Source organism: Orycteropus afer, unplaced genomic scaffold (assembly GCF_000298275.1).
Source record: "Orycteropus afer afer isolate SDZICR_OR568_19922 unplaced genomic scaffold, OryAfe1.0 scaffold00020, whole genome shotgun sequence".
In the NCBI taxonomy this organism is placed as follows: Eukaryota; Metazoa; Chordata; class Mammalia; order Tubulidentata; family Orycteropodidae; genus Orycteropus; species Orycteropus afer.
Window position 1 is genome coordinate 2,340,840 of NW_006921607.1, and position 15,908 is coordinate 2,356,747.

Consider the following 15,908-nt stretch of genomic DNA (forward strand, 5'->3'; position numbering starts at 1 on the left):
GGCTTTTGGGCACCACCCTTTGCCCTGGAGAGAAGCTGGGATGCTGGGACTGTTGAGATGGGTCAGATGCAAACAGGACCTTCCTAGGCCACCTCTCCCTGAGCTGTTCCATCCCATGCTTCCCTCACCTGATGGCCCTGGTCTGTATGAGATCCATCTCTTCCAGCGGAACCAACCCAGTGAGTGAGGCCCAACATCCCAGCCCCTCTTCCAGGATGCTCTCCTGCCAAGAGCATCAGCACAGTACTGGGGCTTCCGACCAACCCAGAGAAAGGGAGGTGAGAGAAGCCTGTGGAGCTGGTGGGGCCTTAGGCATGGAAAGAAGGACTCTCCAGTCCAGGCCCAGGGGTTGAGGTCGGCCTGCAGTCCTGGCCCTGTTTCTGCCTGTGCTGCCACTGGCATATGAGTGTGAATCCTGGAGGGACCTCCAGTCCAGGCTCAGTGGAGGCAACCTGCAGACCTGTTGGGGAGAGAAAGAGGAAGCCCTGGAGAAAGGCTGGCCAGAGAGGACAAGCCACTTCTCTCTGTCTCTACAGGTTGGGCCACCAGGATGGGCTGTGTGGCTCAGACAGTTGCCTGGATGGGCCCTAGAGAGGGAAACCTGGACCCAACTCCCACCCTTGCTAAGGTCTTTTGGCTACAGAATCCATGCCAGGGCCAGGGGAGATGGCAAGACTCAGAGACCTACCGTGATTAGGAGTATGCCAGGCCCTGAAGTCCCCGGGCTGGGGAGTGGAACTTGTCAGAATCCTCAAAAGCCTGCTCTGTGGTAACCAAGAAAACAGAAGCCATAAGCCATGCACAGCCTGGGGCCCTTACCTGCCTGCCTCTCTCTTGGCTGGGGCCAGCAGACAGGGCATACAGCACTTTCTGAGGGAAATGCCATGAGGAGCCTTGAAGGCAGTAAGCCATTCTTAGCCTTGGCCTGGGGCCAGCATTGCAGATAGAAAGGTAAGGGCGGTACAGCCCCAAGCTCATGGGCCCTGCTTCCTTTGCTCTCCTCCTCAAGCCGTCAGTTGATAGCATCTCATCCAGAGTGGTGACCACCCCAAGCTGTGAGGCCTGAGAAAATGGTATCCAGATTGACCTTCCTTAGACCACTACAGGGCTTCCTACTCTGTAGGCCCCAGGCCCCTCAGGGAGAACTGGTCAACCAGCAAGAGCACTAGTGAGGTACAGTTGTTCATCTTCATCCTTCCCCAAGCCTAGCTGCTCCACTTTTCCCTCTGGCCATTGCAGTGGGGCAATATGGGTCACTTACCTGGAAGTCCCTCTCCATGGGCTCTGGGACAGGCCTGGGGTGGAGAGCCAGGCGGGCGCAGCACAGGGGCAAAGGCGCTCCTCTGTTTCACAGCGGAGATCATGTTGACAGGTGAGAAGGAGAAGACGCTGGTGGTGGGGGCAGCGGCTGGGAGGGACATGGAGGAGGCAGCGGCCAGCGGGGGGCTAGAGGGCATGACTCCGGGGCGGGGCAGGGAGGGCCAGGTGCAGCAGGGCAGGCGGAAGGAGACACAACAGGGAGACAGCACCAGAGTGAGCAGCTTGGCTGGGGCCCTGGCATGGGCAGTGGGCCCCTCATGGGCTGCTGACCCAGGCACCAGGCTCAGATCTCACCAGGGGCTGGTGGGTTCTAGGGAGACCAGAACAGAACAAGGTCTGGAGGCAGGCTGGGTGCCTCTGGTCCTGGGAGGTTGTGCTAGGCCAGCCCTCACCTTCTTGGGAGTGCCAGAGACCTTTCCCAGGGTTAGAGATGACAAGGCCAGGCAAAAACAAAAGCAAAACCAAAAAGCCCAACAAAAATAAACACTTGAGGGACCCCTAAGATAGGAGATGAGCAAGAGATGGAATAGGTGGAGACTTATGCTGAAAACCACTGGGATCCTGAGACACTAAGAAATATCTAAGGGCCCTGGGGTGCTGGAGTTACAGTCAAGACTCAAGATTTAGAGAGGAGCTGGGGCAAATGGTCAGAGCTGAAGTCTGGGGTATACAGAGGCTCCTGTTATAAGGCCTCTCTATCCGGAACCACAGCCCACACAATGGCATTTTAATGTCCCTCACAAATACACTTCCCTTACCAATATCTTCCATGCACTGTCCATTGCCCTATCCCCTGACACTTTGTTCCCTTCCAGTTTAACAGCTTAAGGTAAGTTCTCATCATCTTCAGCCTGGGTCTTGGAGCCCTCCTTACTTTCTTCCTCTAGCTGGTCAATTTTAAAGAATAGCTCAAATATCCACATCCTCAAATCTTCCTGTTCTCCAACCCTCTGGCCATCCAGGGCTATGGATTCCTCTCCTGGGCATAGTAAGGAACCTCCTGCAGCCAGGCTTGCCGGTTTCTTTCCCACCGCTCCCTCTGCTGGAGGCCCCTGCCCAGGGCATCTCTGGATCCTGCCTTTCTACATACTCATCTGAAACCAATTCCCTGCCTGTCTCTTCTAAATAAGGCTGCGATTTGATTGGTGCCAGCAGGGTGAGGGTGGAGGTATGATTTTCCTGGAGGAAACCAGTAGCCTGGGAGAGCTGACTTTGGCATCAAAACATTCCTCATCCCAACACATGTTCCTTTCAACAGCTGCCCTTGTTCCAAAGAGCTTCAGCCCCATGGATTGCCACCAGGAGATCACCCAGGCCAGGAGAGAGCCTTTAAGACACTGCTCACTGCTGGTTGGTGAGGCCCAGGGAGGCCCATAGAGGGCTTGAGATCAAAGCCAGAAAATGACTGCATTTCTCCAGGCCCAGGGCTCACAGCCACATTTTGTAGCTGGGATAATACTTGGAAATATGGATCAGACCAGGAGGGGCCATTGGAGCCTGGGTGAGAGCACCAAAAGGGTTAGGAGAGCTCAGGGCTGAGTTTCAGGGCTGCTGGTGGCCAAAGCAGAAGACTGAAGGGAGGCCCAAGTGGACAGTCCCAGGTCCTCTGGCTGGGACAGTTCTACATTTCATCCCAGGCACTCTGGCAAACAAAATGGGAGTTGTGCAAAAAAGCACTCTGCACATGGGGAGCTGATGAATACCTGGGTGAGCACTGGTCAAGCCCATTTCATGAAATGGTACTGACCCATGGAGGGTCCAGGGCATCTCTAAGCTACAAGGGTACTAGGTCCAAGCAGACCTAGTACATAAGACCTAGGACATAAGAGCTCTAGAGTTCTTGATTGTCTTAAGGCCTCAGGTGGACTGGCTTCCATACTTTGAGGTTGTGTGTTCCTCCACTACAGTGTGTGTGTGTGTGTGTGTAAAGGGACTGGTGTTCCAGACTGTACCAGTGTTGGTGCAAGAAAGCTTCTGTCTTTCTGCCCTGGGGAGGGCCCAGGGTGTGAGGGGCACCCAGAGAAAGAGGCTGTGAGTATACTGTCCCAGAGCTGAAGGGACGTGGGACACAGTGAAGCCTGGCCTGAGCAAAAGGCCAGGAGAGACAGAGGCCTAGGAGGGACACTGAAGGGCCATGCCCTATGTAGACGCTGGCATACCCGGCCTCAGAAACTGATCCCAGGCCAGGAGAAGAGAGCCAGACTCACACCGCAAGCCAGAAGGATCACTACTGAAGACAGGAAGGCTAGGCAGGGGGCCAGATCATTCCATCCTCAGCAGCGGCAACCAAGATGGGAGAGATGAGAAACTGGAGGCAATGCCACAGCCAGCTCCCTCTTGGACAGCCTCCAGCATTGCTCTGTCTCAGTGTGGTCTCCCAGAACTTGAGGGATTTCCTCTCTTATGATTGACAGGGAGGCTCCTTGCAGGTGAGCAATGGTGGAGTTACCCACCCCACACACACACCAGCTTAGTGCTTTACACAGCAGGTGCTTTAAGAATGTCTACTGAATAGTTTAACCTAAAAGCTGTGAACAGACTTATCTGGAACTTAGTGTAGGAAGGAGGGGCTTGCTAAAATGGTAAAAGCATATGCCCATCTGCCCTATTCTCAGCAGCCCTGCCCCAAGAAGCCAGACAAGGGTGGGCAGCGCACAGTCAGTGCTGGGATTGCAAAGTTATGCAATTTTCCTGAATTCTGAATTCTGTCTGGATGTGCACAGAGTGGCACATTCAGACCTGAGAACAACCCTAGGCAGGGCGTGATATTAATCCCATTTTATGGAGAGGAAAATGAAGTTAGGTTCCAAAAAGCACAGTAACTTGCTGAAGGTCACATAGCTCCTGTTATAGATATCCAGACCGTCTGGCCACAGAGAATTCATTTGTTTGGCACTGCCATAACGCAGGAACAGTGGCTATCCCACCAAGGATCCCTGCTCTTTCGAACAGGGCTTCCAGGAGGCACGGAGGAAGGTGGAAGCCAGCTTCTTTTAAACCTTGAGTTCCCAAAGGTTTCCGGCAGGGGGCGCCAGCCTCCTCCCGAAGCCCAGGCTTAAGATGGAAATGTGGAGGGTCAGCCGGATTCCTGCAGTATGTTCCCCTATAAACTCAGTTTCAAGAGGAAGGGCGGGCTAGAAGCGATGTGTTAAACTGAGGTCAGCAAAAAGGGCTAGTGGTGCGAAGAAAACTATTGCCCCAGAGTGCGCTCCCATGGGGCAGGCGCCGGAAGCCCAGCCCTCGGGATAGGCTGGCGGGTAGGGATGAGCCCCATTCTACTCGCGGGGGCCCCCCCTCCCCCCTCCCCACGGGCGGGGGACACTCACTGGCGAAGGGCGAGGTGGCCGTGGAGCCATTGAGAAAGCTTGGGGACCCGGGCACGCCGAGGCCCGCTACGCCCGGCGCCCCGTAGCCGCCGAGGCCAGCCCCGAGGCCGCCGCCGTAGCTGCTCTGCTGCGAGCTTGGGCTGGGCGCGAACCCGTGCGGGGACGCGCTGCTGCAACTGCGCGCGTAGCCTGCGAGAGAGCGGCTGTCAGCCGAGCAGTGCTGGCGGGGAAACGGCCGTAGGGGCGCCGCCCAGAGACTGCGGGGCGAGGCAGTGGGACGCACCCGGCTCGGGCCCCGACGTGGCATCTCCGACGGCGATGGCCAAGGGACTGCTGAAGGCGTTGATGCCCACGACGGCGGGGTGCGGGTGGCTGGGGGCCAGGGGTCCGAGAGGCGCGGGCGCCCGGGGAGCGCTGTACAGAGCCTCGGCCACGTCGGCCGCGCGCTTCAGGAGGAGCTCCTGCGAAGACAAGAGCAGGGCAAGGACCCGGCTGGCCGAGTCTGCGAGAGCCCCAGGTCTGGGGAGCCCCGGGCCGGCCGGCGCGAGGAGGCTGACCGGGCCACCATACCTGGTTACTGCTGGGCACTCCGTAAAGGGCCTCCGCCAAGTCGGCCGCCCGCTTCAACAGCACTTCCTGGGGGCGGGGAGGAGACAGCCAGACGGAGGGACAGCCCCTGTGGGAAGGAGGGGGCCGGAAGACCCTCCACCCCCCTCCGCCCCAGGGCACCCTCACCTCCGCCTCGCTGCGCCCTTCAGAATACCTTGGGTAGCCTCTCCGGGTCTCCAGGATGTCTTGGAATGACTTTCTGTAGCCTCTGGAATCCGTAGTCTATGGTGGGCTCATTCAGGGCTGGGGAAAAGGGCAGCGTTTGCAGGGAGCCCCCCACCTCCCAGGGCAGTGGGTGGGCGCAAAACGTGCGCAAGCGGGTAGTCCCAAAGCCTCGCAGCCCAGGTCTCCCCCAAGCCCAGCCCAAATCCCCCAGAAAACTGACTCCAGTCACCTGGGTCAGCGAGGTTCAGGGAAGTGTCCTTAGTTCCAGCGTTCGTGCATTCATTCAACAAATACGCATGCACTGTGCCAGGCGCTTAGGGTTAACATATATGTAACTACATGGTCCCATTTGTGATTAGAAAAAAGGAAACCATATACATATTAGCTTCTCCATTCTTAGTGGCAGGATTTTCTGTTTGGATTTAGTTTTACCAGGAGTATTTAAAGTATTTACTATGACAAAGAGGGAAAAGGGGGAAAAAAAAAAAAAAGAAGCCCAAACAGTCGCCACTTATTTCGGCTCAGGTGGACTCAGCAGTATCTGAGGATTAGAGGTTTGCGTGTATCCCAGGGAAAGCATGGCTTACACCCAGCGCTCCCCCTACGCAGCAGCCTCCAGACCTGGCCTGCCTCCTCCTCCTCCTCAGCCTGGCCCCGACTTAACTCACCAGCCTCGTAGCTCTACCTTCTCCAACTCCAGAGTTAGCACGGTTCCCTTAGTTTTCCCCAAAGGGTAATGTTACTTCCCTGTTTGCTCTTGCCCTTCTTTCTCCCTAGGCCTCTCTTTCTCCTTATCTTTACCTACTTCTTTTTAAAAAACAAACAAACAAACAAACAAAACATTTTATTGTGGCTTAGGTGAAATTTTACGAAGCAAATTAGTTTCCCATTCAACAGTTGGTAGGTACATAGTTTCCCCACCGTTGGTTGCAACCAGTCCCCTCAATGTGTCATTATTCTCCCCACTTCTGCCCTGGGTTCCCGCCTTCTGAATTTTGCTTTGGGGCAAACGCTGCCTTTTTGGTCTCTTGTAGTTGAATGTTCTGAGGCGCACCTACCTCACAGGGTTTTCTTGTTCACTGATAAAAAGCCAAACTCATTGCCGTTTAATTGGATGGGGCTTATTGCAACCCCTCCTTGCGTTTCCGAGGCGGTATCACTACGGAAGTAGATTGTCCAACCTTCCTTCTGAGGAGTGGCTGGTGGGTTTGAACGGCCAGCCTTCTGGGTAGCAGTCAAATGCCTTAGGCACTACGCTACCAGGGCTTGTTCACTTGCTAGGCCTGCCTATTATTTGGCTGTAAGGTGATTTATTTGCAAGGAGCTCCAGTTGGCGCAGTGCTTAAGGCATTTGGCTGCTAACCAGAAGGTGGGGGATTCAAACCCACCAGCCACTCCGCGGGAGGCAGACGAGGCAATCTACTTCCGTTAAGATTTACAGCCTTGGAAACCCAAGGGGGTCACTATGAGTCAGAATCTATTTGATGGCAGTGCGTGGGTAAGGTGATCTCCGGAAGTGGATTCAGTTCTCAGTTTGAAGGGTGTCTAAGGGCCATAGTCTTGGGGGTTCAGGCTTGTGGAGGCTGGGGTTCACATCTGACTAACTTCTATTCACCCTTCCGTCACAGCTTAGCCTGGTTTAGCGGATACTCCCTCCACTCGGTTTTTTCCGATGGCCATTCCCCTCAGCCGTCTTTCTCTACAATCTACTGTGTTCACAGCTCAGTCTCCCATTTTAGGCTGGAGCCCCGGTGTCCAGTGCCCCACGAAGTGGAGAATATCTGTTGGGGATGGGGAGAAGTGGGTGGCTGGACCAAGGCAGGAGCATGAACCTGGGCAAGATCCTGGCCCCTGGCCAAAGGAGCCGAGGATGGAGGAGTTTCTAGCCACCTCCAGGAAGTGTCTCTCACACGTCCTGTTAATGGCTTGCCCTGGAGTCGCGCAAAGGATGCGTGTGTGAGTGTGTATATATGTGTGAGAGAGAGACCTCGTCGTGCCTGGGGAATTCAAGAAGCCCAGGGAAGATACGCAGGGCATCGAGCCCATTTTGGGGGCAACTTTGAAACAAACCAACCATAAAGAAGTAGGTCAGACGCCCTGGAGAGAAGGCCAGAGGGAGGCCCAGAATCTTACGCCCCAGAGGGGACCAAGGAGCCAGAGGTCCGGGAAAGACACACACAAGTCTATCTAGCGCGGGAAGGTCCTGGCGAGGAGAGGTGGGCGGAGCAGCCGCCTAAGGAGGCGTGACCACACGATGGGAGCGAGGATTCGGGACTGATTCCCAGGCCCTGGCTCCCTCCGCAGACGCTAGGTCTTCCTCTCGCGTACCCCCGCTCCCGCCTCATCCGCAAGTCTCCTCACCTGTGTAGACAAAGCGGCCAGGGGCTCCCTTGCAAAACTGCTTGGATTTGTAGGAGAGCGTCACCTCCACCACTCCTGGGATGTGCCGCGGGGGTGTCTGCACACGGATGGCGTGGGGAGTGATGAGCTGCGAGGAGAGAAGGGAGGCCTGTGGGTCGGGTCGGTGCGGGAGAGGGGAAGGCCCCACCCCGCCGGGAGGCCCGGAGAGAAACTGGCGGAGGTGGCCCACCTCGCTCCACACGAGCACGTTCCCGAACACGACCTGCAGCCCGTCGAAGAAGTTGTCACCGATGACAATGACGGTGGCGCCGCCCGTGGTCCAGCCCTCCCCGGGGCTGATGGCCTTGATGCAGGGGGTGGCAGCTGGGAGGCAGGAGAAGAGCCAGGTCAGGAACCCCCGCACCGAGATCCAGACTGGGGATTGGCTGGGCCCGCGGCAGCAGGGGCTGGGCCGGGGGTCCTGACCTTCGGAGGGGTCCAGGCGGCGCGCCCTGCGGCCATGCTTGGAGTTGTTGTGCACAAACATGTTGTCGGACACGGCCAGCACGTGTCCGTCCACGCTCACCGTCGTGGACACCACCACCTGCGGGGAGAGCCGAGGCCAGCCTGGCTGGGGCCCTCGGGGGCTCCTGGGATGGGACTGTAGCAGGCAACCAGCAACTTGAGGCCGGTGGCTGGACGCTGGAATTCATTCAGCGCAGGGTGGGGATCGGGAGGGGGGCGGAAGACAGGGCTTCAGCCCCTCAGGACTGGCCACCCTGATTGGGTGGGAGGGGATTACCTGGGTCAGGCAACACCCCCAAAGCTGCCCAGAGGGACTGAAGCCCCGAGCAATAAAAAGCAAGAGACCCGGGCGGGAAAAAAAATCTTGGGCTCCTTGGGCAAAGAGGGGCTGTTATTTTTGCACACACAGCTTCCTGGGCTGTGACCATTGGGCTCTAAGGCTAAAATGGAGTCTTAGGCAACTGAGAATGAGGGTCTGGAAGGGGAGAGACAGGGTGGGCAGCCCAGGGCCCCTTCAGCCAGAGCCTCCACGCAGTTCTGGGGAGGAGATAGGGACTGCCTCCTTCTCCCTCCTCCTCCTCCTGCACTAGGAGGGGTGTACAGGTTGGGGGTGAGCTAAGGGCAGCTGCTCTCTGCATCACGCTATGCAAATTACCTGGGTCGTTAATCATGTAAAAATGTCACAATTAGCATCTTCTTAAGTGGGACTCTAATGAAGCCTCCCTTGGCAGGCAGCATAAGTTGAGAAGGAGCTGCCCCACCCCCAGCAGGCAGCCGGCTATGGAGGCCCCGGGCTGGGCAGAGACCTGCCCTCAGGCCCACAGCCTTCCCCTCCCAAAGGCCTCCCTCCTACAACTGGAAGGGCCAAGTTTGGAGGGCGAGCCCTCTCCCCAGGCCTACCTGGAAGCGTCGCATGTCTCGGGGATTTCCTGCATTCTTTAGGCAGTTCTGATTGCATTTGAGGAAGAACTTGAGGAAGAACCTGAAACAGTGTTGTCAGTGGGCTCAAGGGTCTGCGGGTTCTGGAAACAGGTGAAGATCCCACTGTCTCTTGCCATGCCCTATGGGATGGCAAGGGTGACTCCGTCTGCCTGCTCTCACACAGGCACACACCCCATGTTTCCATCACAAGCTTCATATACACAGTATGCCTGATACACATGCAGTAGACCCCTCACACAAGGACTACTTTACCACACATAGTGTACAGATCACATAGTGCTTATCTATCCAACAGAGTGTTTATCTGTCACACACATGGCATATATTCATCATAAAGAGTACATCCATTGTGTTTACCGTTTATATTGTCGTTGTCAGGTGCCATCAAGTCGGTGTGACTCACAGCAACCTCACGTAAACAGAAAAAAGGATGCCCAGTCCTGCACCATCCTCACAATCACAGCCATAACTGAGCCCATTGTTGCAGCCACTGTGTCAATCCATCTCATTGAGGGTCTTCTCCTTTTTTGCTGACCCTCTACTTTGTTGTTGTTGTTATGTGCCGTCAAGTCAGCCCCAACTCATAGTGACCCCTCCTTGGGTTTCCGAGGCAGTATCACTACAGAAGTAGGATTGCCCAACCTTCCTTCTGAGGAGTGGCTGGTGGGTTTGAACCGCCAGCCTTCTGGTTAGCAGCCAAGTGCCTTAGGCACTATGCTACCAGAGCTCCTACCCTCTACTTTACCAAGCATGATATCCTTCTCCAGGGAGTGGTCCCTCCTGAAAACATGACAAAATGATGTGAGATGGAGCTTGGCCATTCTCACTTTTAAGGAGGATTCCAGCTGTACTTCCAAGACAGATTCGTTCATTCTGCTAGCAGTCCATGGTACATTCAATATTCTTCGCCAAGAACACATCTCAAATGCATCAATTCTTTTGCAGTCTTCTTCATTCATTGTCCAGCTCTCACATGCATACGAGGCTACTGAAAATATCATGGCTTGAATCAGACACACCTTAGTCTTCAAAATGATCTTTCCTTACTCTTTAACACTTTAAAGAGGTCTTTTGTAGAAGATTTTCCCAATGTAGTACATCATTTGATTTCCTACTGCTGTTTCCATGGGTGTTGATTTTGGATCCAAGTAAAATGAAATCCTTAACAACTTCAATGTTTTTTCCATCATGATGTTACTTATTGGTTCTGTTGTGAGGACTTTTGTTTCCTCTATGTTGAGGTGCAAATCATATACGGTCATTATGCATATAATATTATTCATAAATTATACCCAACACACTGTATACTCATCACATGTACAGTATATACTTCACAGATGGCACATCCTCACACATACCCAACAAAGTTATCACACACCAAGTATATTCGTCTCACATAGACTATACCTATCACAAATATACCATGTCTCTCACAGCATATCCCTCCCCTAGAGTATATCCATCAGCCACACAATAGGTGGGTATGATAGGAACCTACTATGTGTTAGGAGGATTCATCATAGAGTGTATCTATTATATGTACTCACCATAGAGTGTATTATTAGATACACTGTTGTTGTTATATGCCATTGAGTCGTCTCCGACTCATAGAAACTCCTCCTTGGGTTTCCAAGGCAGTATCTGTACAGAAGCAGACTGTCCACTTCTGAGGAGTGGCTGGTGGGTTTGAACCACCAACCTTCTGGTTAGCAGTCAAGTGCCTCAGGCACTACGCCACCAGAGCTCCTAGATACACTGTATATACCTTATATACTATTACTCACAAAATAAATCCCCTACACATAGTGTGTATCCACCACACTTAGAGTATAAGTTTCACACAAGCATATGCAATATGTACATACAGAGTATACTCATCACATACATATGGCATCCTAATCGCACACAGTGTTTATACCCATCATGCACAGTGTTTATGCCCATCACACATAATGTATGCACAGAAACAGTATAGAACAGAGTATACGGATTAACACACCATTTTATGCCGTATGTGATTATCCAACAATATAGCCATTGCAAACACTGCACAGCACATTCTTCTCCCCTACACCAGATCCCCCCTCATATAGTAAATACCCCTCCCATATAGCAGTTCCCCCTCCCTCCTAACAATCTCCTCCACTACAGCAGACCCCTCCCACCTAGCAGCTCCTTTTCCTCTACAATAGATCCTCTCCCACAAGCACATCCCCCTCCCATATAAACAGATCTCTTCCACATAGTAGATGCCCCTTCCCCGCAGCATATCCTCCTTGCTCAGCACATTCCTCCTGTACAAGCAGATCCCCCTCCCTCATAGCAGATCTCCATCCCAAAGCAGATCCCCCCCCACAGCAGACCCCTTCCCCACATGGCAGAACCCCTTGCTCACAGCACATTTCCTTGCACAAGCAGATCCCCCTCCCACACAGGCGATCCCCCCTCACGCACTGCAGACCTCCCTCACTCATATTCTCACATTATACACATAGCAAATACCTAATCACCCAGAACTTATACCCGTTATATACACGGGGTACCTGTCAGACACATCTTACACAGTGAGCATCTTATTTCCCATATAGTAACTGGGAAAAAGCAGGGTATATGAGGTGTGATGACAAAATGCTGAAGCTGCCTTTTAGATAAAACTTTGAGCACTTGAGCAGTCCTTACAGGCAGTTGGCTAGGATGGTGGGCCTTGGCCTGGCCACCCACCAGTAAGGTAACCATGGACACTGCTCTGGCTGTCGGACTATCAGTAAACACAGGATGATATCAGTATCTGCTTTGGCCCCTTCAAGGCTCTGAGCACCCAGGGAGAAGCCTGTTGCAAACTGTTGAGTGTGATGCTAAAGTCTGCCATGGTTCCTGTCATGTGGCATGGCCTCCTAGGCTGCTCTCTGAGATCTTCCAGTCAGCTTCCTCATTTCATCATCCCCCCTGCCCCAGTTTTAATCCCTAAATACAAATGTCCATTTAATTCATCCGAGTTGCCTCCAAAAATCTGCAAAAGTGAAATTCACTTTTAGAGGAAGATTTGCACAGACTCTGAAAGCCCAGTCCTCCAAGAGGGGAGTCCTAAGTGCTGGGAGGAATGGGCAGTATCCCTAGAACAGAGGTGTCCCAAGGGGGCAGTCACTTATTGGGAGCTAGTAGCAGTCACACTCCTGGAGATACAGCTCCCCCAGGACCCTGTCTCTGTCCACTCTGCTGACCCCTCAGCACCTGTCATATTCCCCTACACAAATGAGTTCCCCTCTGGAAACCCCCTTTATTTCCCTTTCCACAGACATTACAGCAGCACATATTTTCATCTACAGTAAACACCTTCCAGAAATATTTGCATATGGTGTAGACACTCTATAACCCCCTACAGGGCATTCTGAGGTGAGGACACTCCATAAGACCCCACACAGAGCACAACTGCAGTGTAGACGCCCAATATACTCCTACATGTTACTCTGACATACAGACAGCTCATATGGCCCCAAACTGTAGTCACTACAGTGTAGGTGCCCCAGAGCTTACCCCAAGGTGTGGACACCTCAGTTGCTCCCAAATGGGATACCCACACAGTATAGACATCCATTCATCTCATATTATATGTTATAGGAGTCACTCATGTGCAAACACTCCCTATACCTGTACAAGACATCCCATGATGCAGATACCTCTATACCCACAGTAGACACCTCATGCATGTCCCACATTTATACAACATATACTATAGACACCATAATCACATACACGTTCCAGACTGGTTCATTTAAATTCAGTGTTCCAATCATGGGAGAAAGAAGGGCTGCTTATGCACAGGGAGATAGCTCAGGGGGCAGTAGTGTATGGAAGGATGGACACTGGGAAGAGGTAACTATGGGGAGGAAGTGGGAGGGGAGCTGTTGCATTGTGGTAAACTGTGGTCAATGACCTGAGATAAAGTATATGTGAACTGCTGTATGGAAAGTGAATTTGCTCTGTAAATCTTCACCCAAATCACAATTAAAAAAAAAAAAAAAATTCAGTGTTCATGTGCTCAGGTCTTTACAAGGTGCTAGAAGGAGGACAAAGACCAGGATAGGACATAGTCCCTGTTCTTAAGAGGATTAATGCTGATTCTTGGATACCACTGGTGATGCAACACGCATGGGAATGCCACAAAAGATGACACACACACTTCTCTGACATGCACACACTGTCCCACCACTCTGAACCTTACTTCTAAAACTACAGAATCAAGAGGAAGTGTATAGATGAGGCTGGAGATGTGGGCAGACTCACTGTGTGGCCTAGGTAAACACTTCTACCTCTCTGGGATCTATCCTCAACCATGAACTGGAAGGGTAGAAGTAGGAGGCTGTGGAGGTGCCTTCCGGGGGGCCTCAGGGGACATCCTTTATTGTAGATGGCCTGAGGCTTTAGGCTATTTCCTGACAGGGTCCCAACTTGCCCCAAAAAAGCCCCCTCACTGCCCCTTCCCTGAGCCCTTGCTCCAGTAGGTCCCACAGGTTCCATCTGTCTTTTGGGTCCAGCACCAATTCCCACTTCCTGTCTGGCCAGCCATTTTGGCCACTCTAGACTTCAGGGACAACGCCTCCCTAAGAGCCTCAGGCCCTGGCAGCACCTCCACTGTGCAAATGTACTGCAGGACAGCTCAGTTTCTCAGCCTGGTTGGCATTACCTGCAGAGTAGTGAGGAATTAGCAGCAGCTAGCACAAGGCCTGGTACTCCGTGGAGGTTGTTGAGGGTCAGTTCTCTTTTCCCTTCCCTCTGAGCCCCTAGGCATCAACGGAACTGCTGCTGAAATCTCACCCATATCTATGAGGCTGCTCCTAGCTGGCAGCCTGTCCAGTCAGAGGCTGAGCGGATGCACTCTCCAGGGAGCCTGCTGCTACTGCTGCCTACCCCGTCAGCCTGAAAGGTGTTAAGAAAAATCACCCCAAACTTGGAAATAAGGCAAAAAGATGACTGTGTGTCCTTTCAAAGGCTCTCGAATAAGGGTTTTCAAAGTGCCTACACCAGCAGTATCAGCATCACCTGAGACTTTCTGTTGTTAGGTGCCATCTCATAGCAACCCTACATACAATGGAACAAAACACTGGCCGGTCCTGCACCAGCCTTACAATCCTTGCTATATCTAAGCCCACTGTTGCAGCCATTGTGTTAATCATCTTGTCAAGAGCCTTCTCCTTTTTCTCTGACCCTCCACTTTACCAAGCATGATATCCTTCTCCAAGGAATGGTCCCTTCTGACAACATGACCAAAGTACATGAGACAAAGTCTGGCCATTCTTGCTTCCAAGGAGCATTCCGGCTGCACTTCTTCCAGGACAGATTTGTTAGTTCTTCTGGCAGTCCATGCTAATTTCAGCATTCTTCACCAGCACCACAACTCAAAAGCATCAACTCTTCTTCAGTCTTCCTTATTCATTGCCCAGCCTTCACAGGCACATGAGGCAATTGAAAACACTACAGCTTGGGTTACGCACACCTTAGTCTTCAGAGACGTCTTTGCTCTCCAGCACTTGAAAGAGGTCTTTTGCAGAGACTTTCTAGAAATGTAGAATCTCAGGCCCCACCTTAGACCTGCTGCATCAAGAACTCTTCAGGTAGGTCCCAGAGCTCTGTTTTTACAAGCCCTGCACATGAGCCTGATGCACCCTAAAGTTTGAGAAGCATTGCTCTGGACCTGCACTATCCAATATGGTGGCTGTTAGCCCCAGGTGGCATTGAGCCCTCAAAATGTCATTAGTCTGAACTGAGATAGGCTGTAAGTGTAAAATACACATTTGAGTGCAAAGACTTAGTACGAAAAATTGTAAAACATCTTAATATTTCTTGATTGAAAAGATAACATTTTGGATATATTAGGTTAAAGAAATTATTGAAATTAATTTTACCAGTGCTGTTTTAAATGTGGCTACTAAAAATTTTAAATTACATATGTGGCTCATATTAAATTTATACTGGACAACACAACTGTTGAATAGCATATTACAAAGCCACCTAACAGTCATTTGATTCTCTAGGGAAAATAACGTTGACTCATTTACCATTGATTGGGGTCCAGACTTTGTATACTCAAAACTCACTGCCGTGGAGTTGGATCTGACTCAGTGACCCTTCCTTGGGTTTCTGAGGCAGTATACTACTGAAGTAGATTGCCCCACCTTCCTTCCGAGGAGTGGCTGGTGGGTTAGCAGTCAGATGCCTTAGGCACTATGCCACCAGAGCTCCTAGACTTTGTATGTTGTTGTTATGTGCTGTTGATTCAGACCCAACTGACTCATAGTGACCCCTCCTTGGGTTTCTGAGGTAGTATCACTACAGAGGTAGATTGCCTAACCTTCCTTCTGAGGAGTAGCTGGTGGGTTTGAACCGCTAGCCTTCTGGTTAGCAGTCAAGTGCCTTAGGCACTATGCTACCAGAGCTCCTAGACTTTGTATAGTTAGGTGTTAATTTGTAGAAAACTGATAAGAAAAAATAGTATTTATCAAGAGGAAGTATAAATAATTTCTGTTCTTTTGAGAAGTTAACCCTAAAGGTCACAATGTTATTGTCCTAACTAGCTTTGTACCCAATATAGGAGCCAGCCCTGGTGGCACAGTGGTTAAACAGCTTGGCTGTTAATTGGAAGGTGGCGGTTTGAGCCTACCAGCCACTCCCTGGGAGAAAGAC

At 52.1% G+C, this 15,908-nt stretch overlaps 1 protein-coding gene across 1 annotated transcript in view; it reads right to left on the reverse strand.

The window, feature by feature from the left end:
- Positions 1-693: 693 nt before the first annotated feature.
- The window catches only part of EBF4 (EBF family member 4), a 69,072-nt gene continuing 53,857 nt past the window's right edge, over positions 694-15,908 (reverse strand). Inside the window, exons 7-16 of the mRNA XM_007960014.2 lie at positions 9,186-9,267; positions 8,247-8,364; positions 8,011-8,144; positions 7,782-7,908; positions 5,410-5,498; positions 5,217-5,282; positions 4,930-5,107; positions 4,647-4,835; positions 1,262-1,459; positions 694-764 (exon numbers count right to left, since the gene is read on the reverse strand). Of these exons, the coding sequence (XP_007958205.1) occupies positions 694-764; positions 1,262-1,459; positions 4,647-4,835; positions 4,930-5,107; positions 5,217-5,282; positions 5,410-5,498; positions 7,782-7,908; positions 8,011-8,144; positions 8,247-8,364; positions 9,186-9,267 (1,252 nt within the window). The remainder of the gene's footprint in view (positions 765-1,261; positions 1,460-4,646; positions 4,836-4,929; positions 5,108-5,216; positions 5,283-5,409; positions 5,499-7,781; positions 7,909-8,010; positions 8,145-8,246; positions 8,365-9,185; positions 9,268-15,908) is intronic.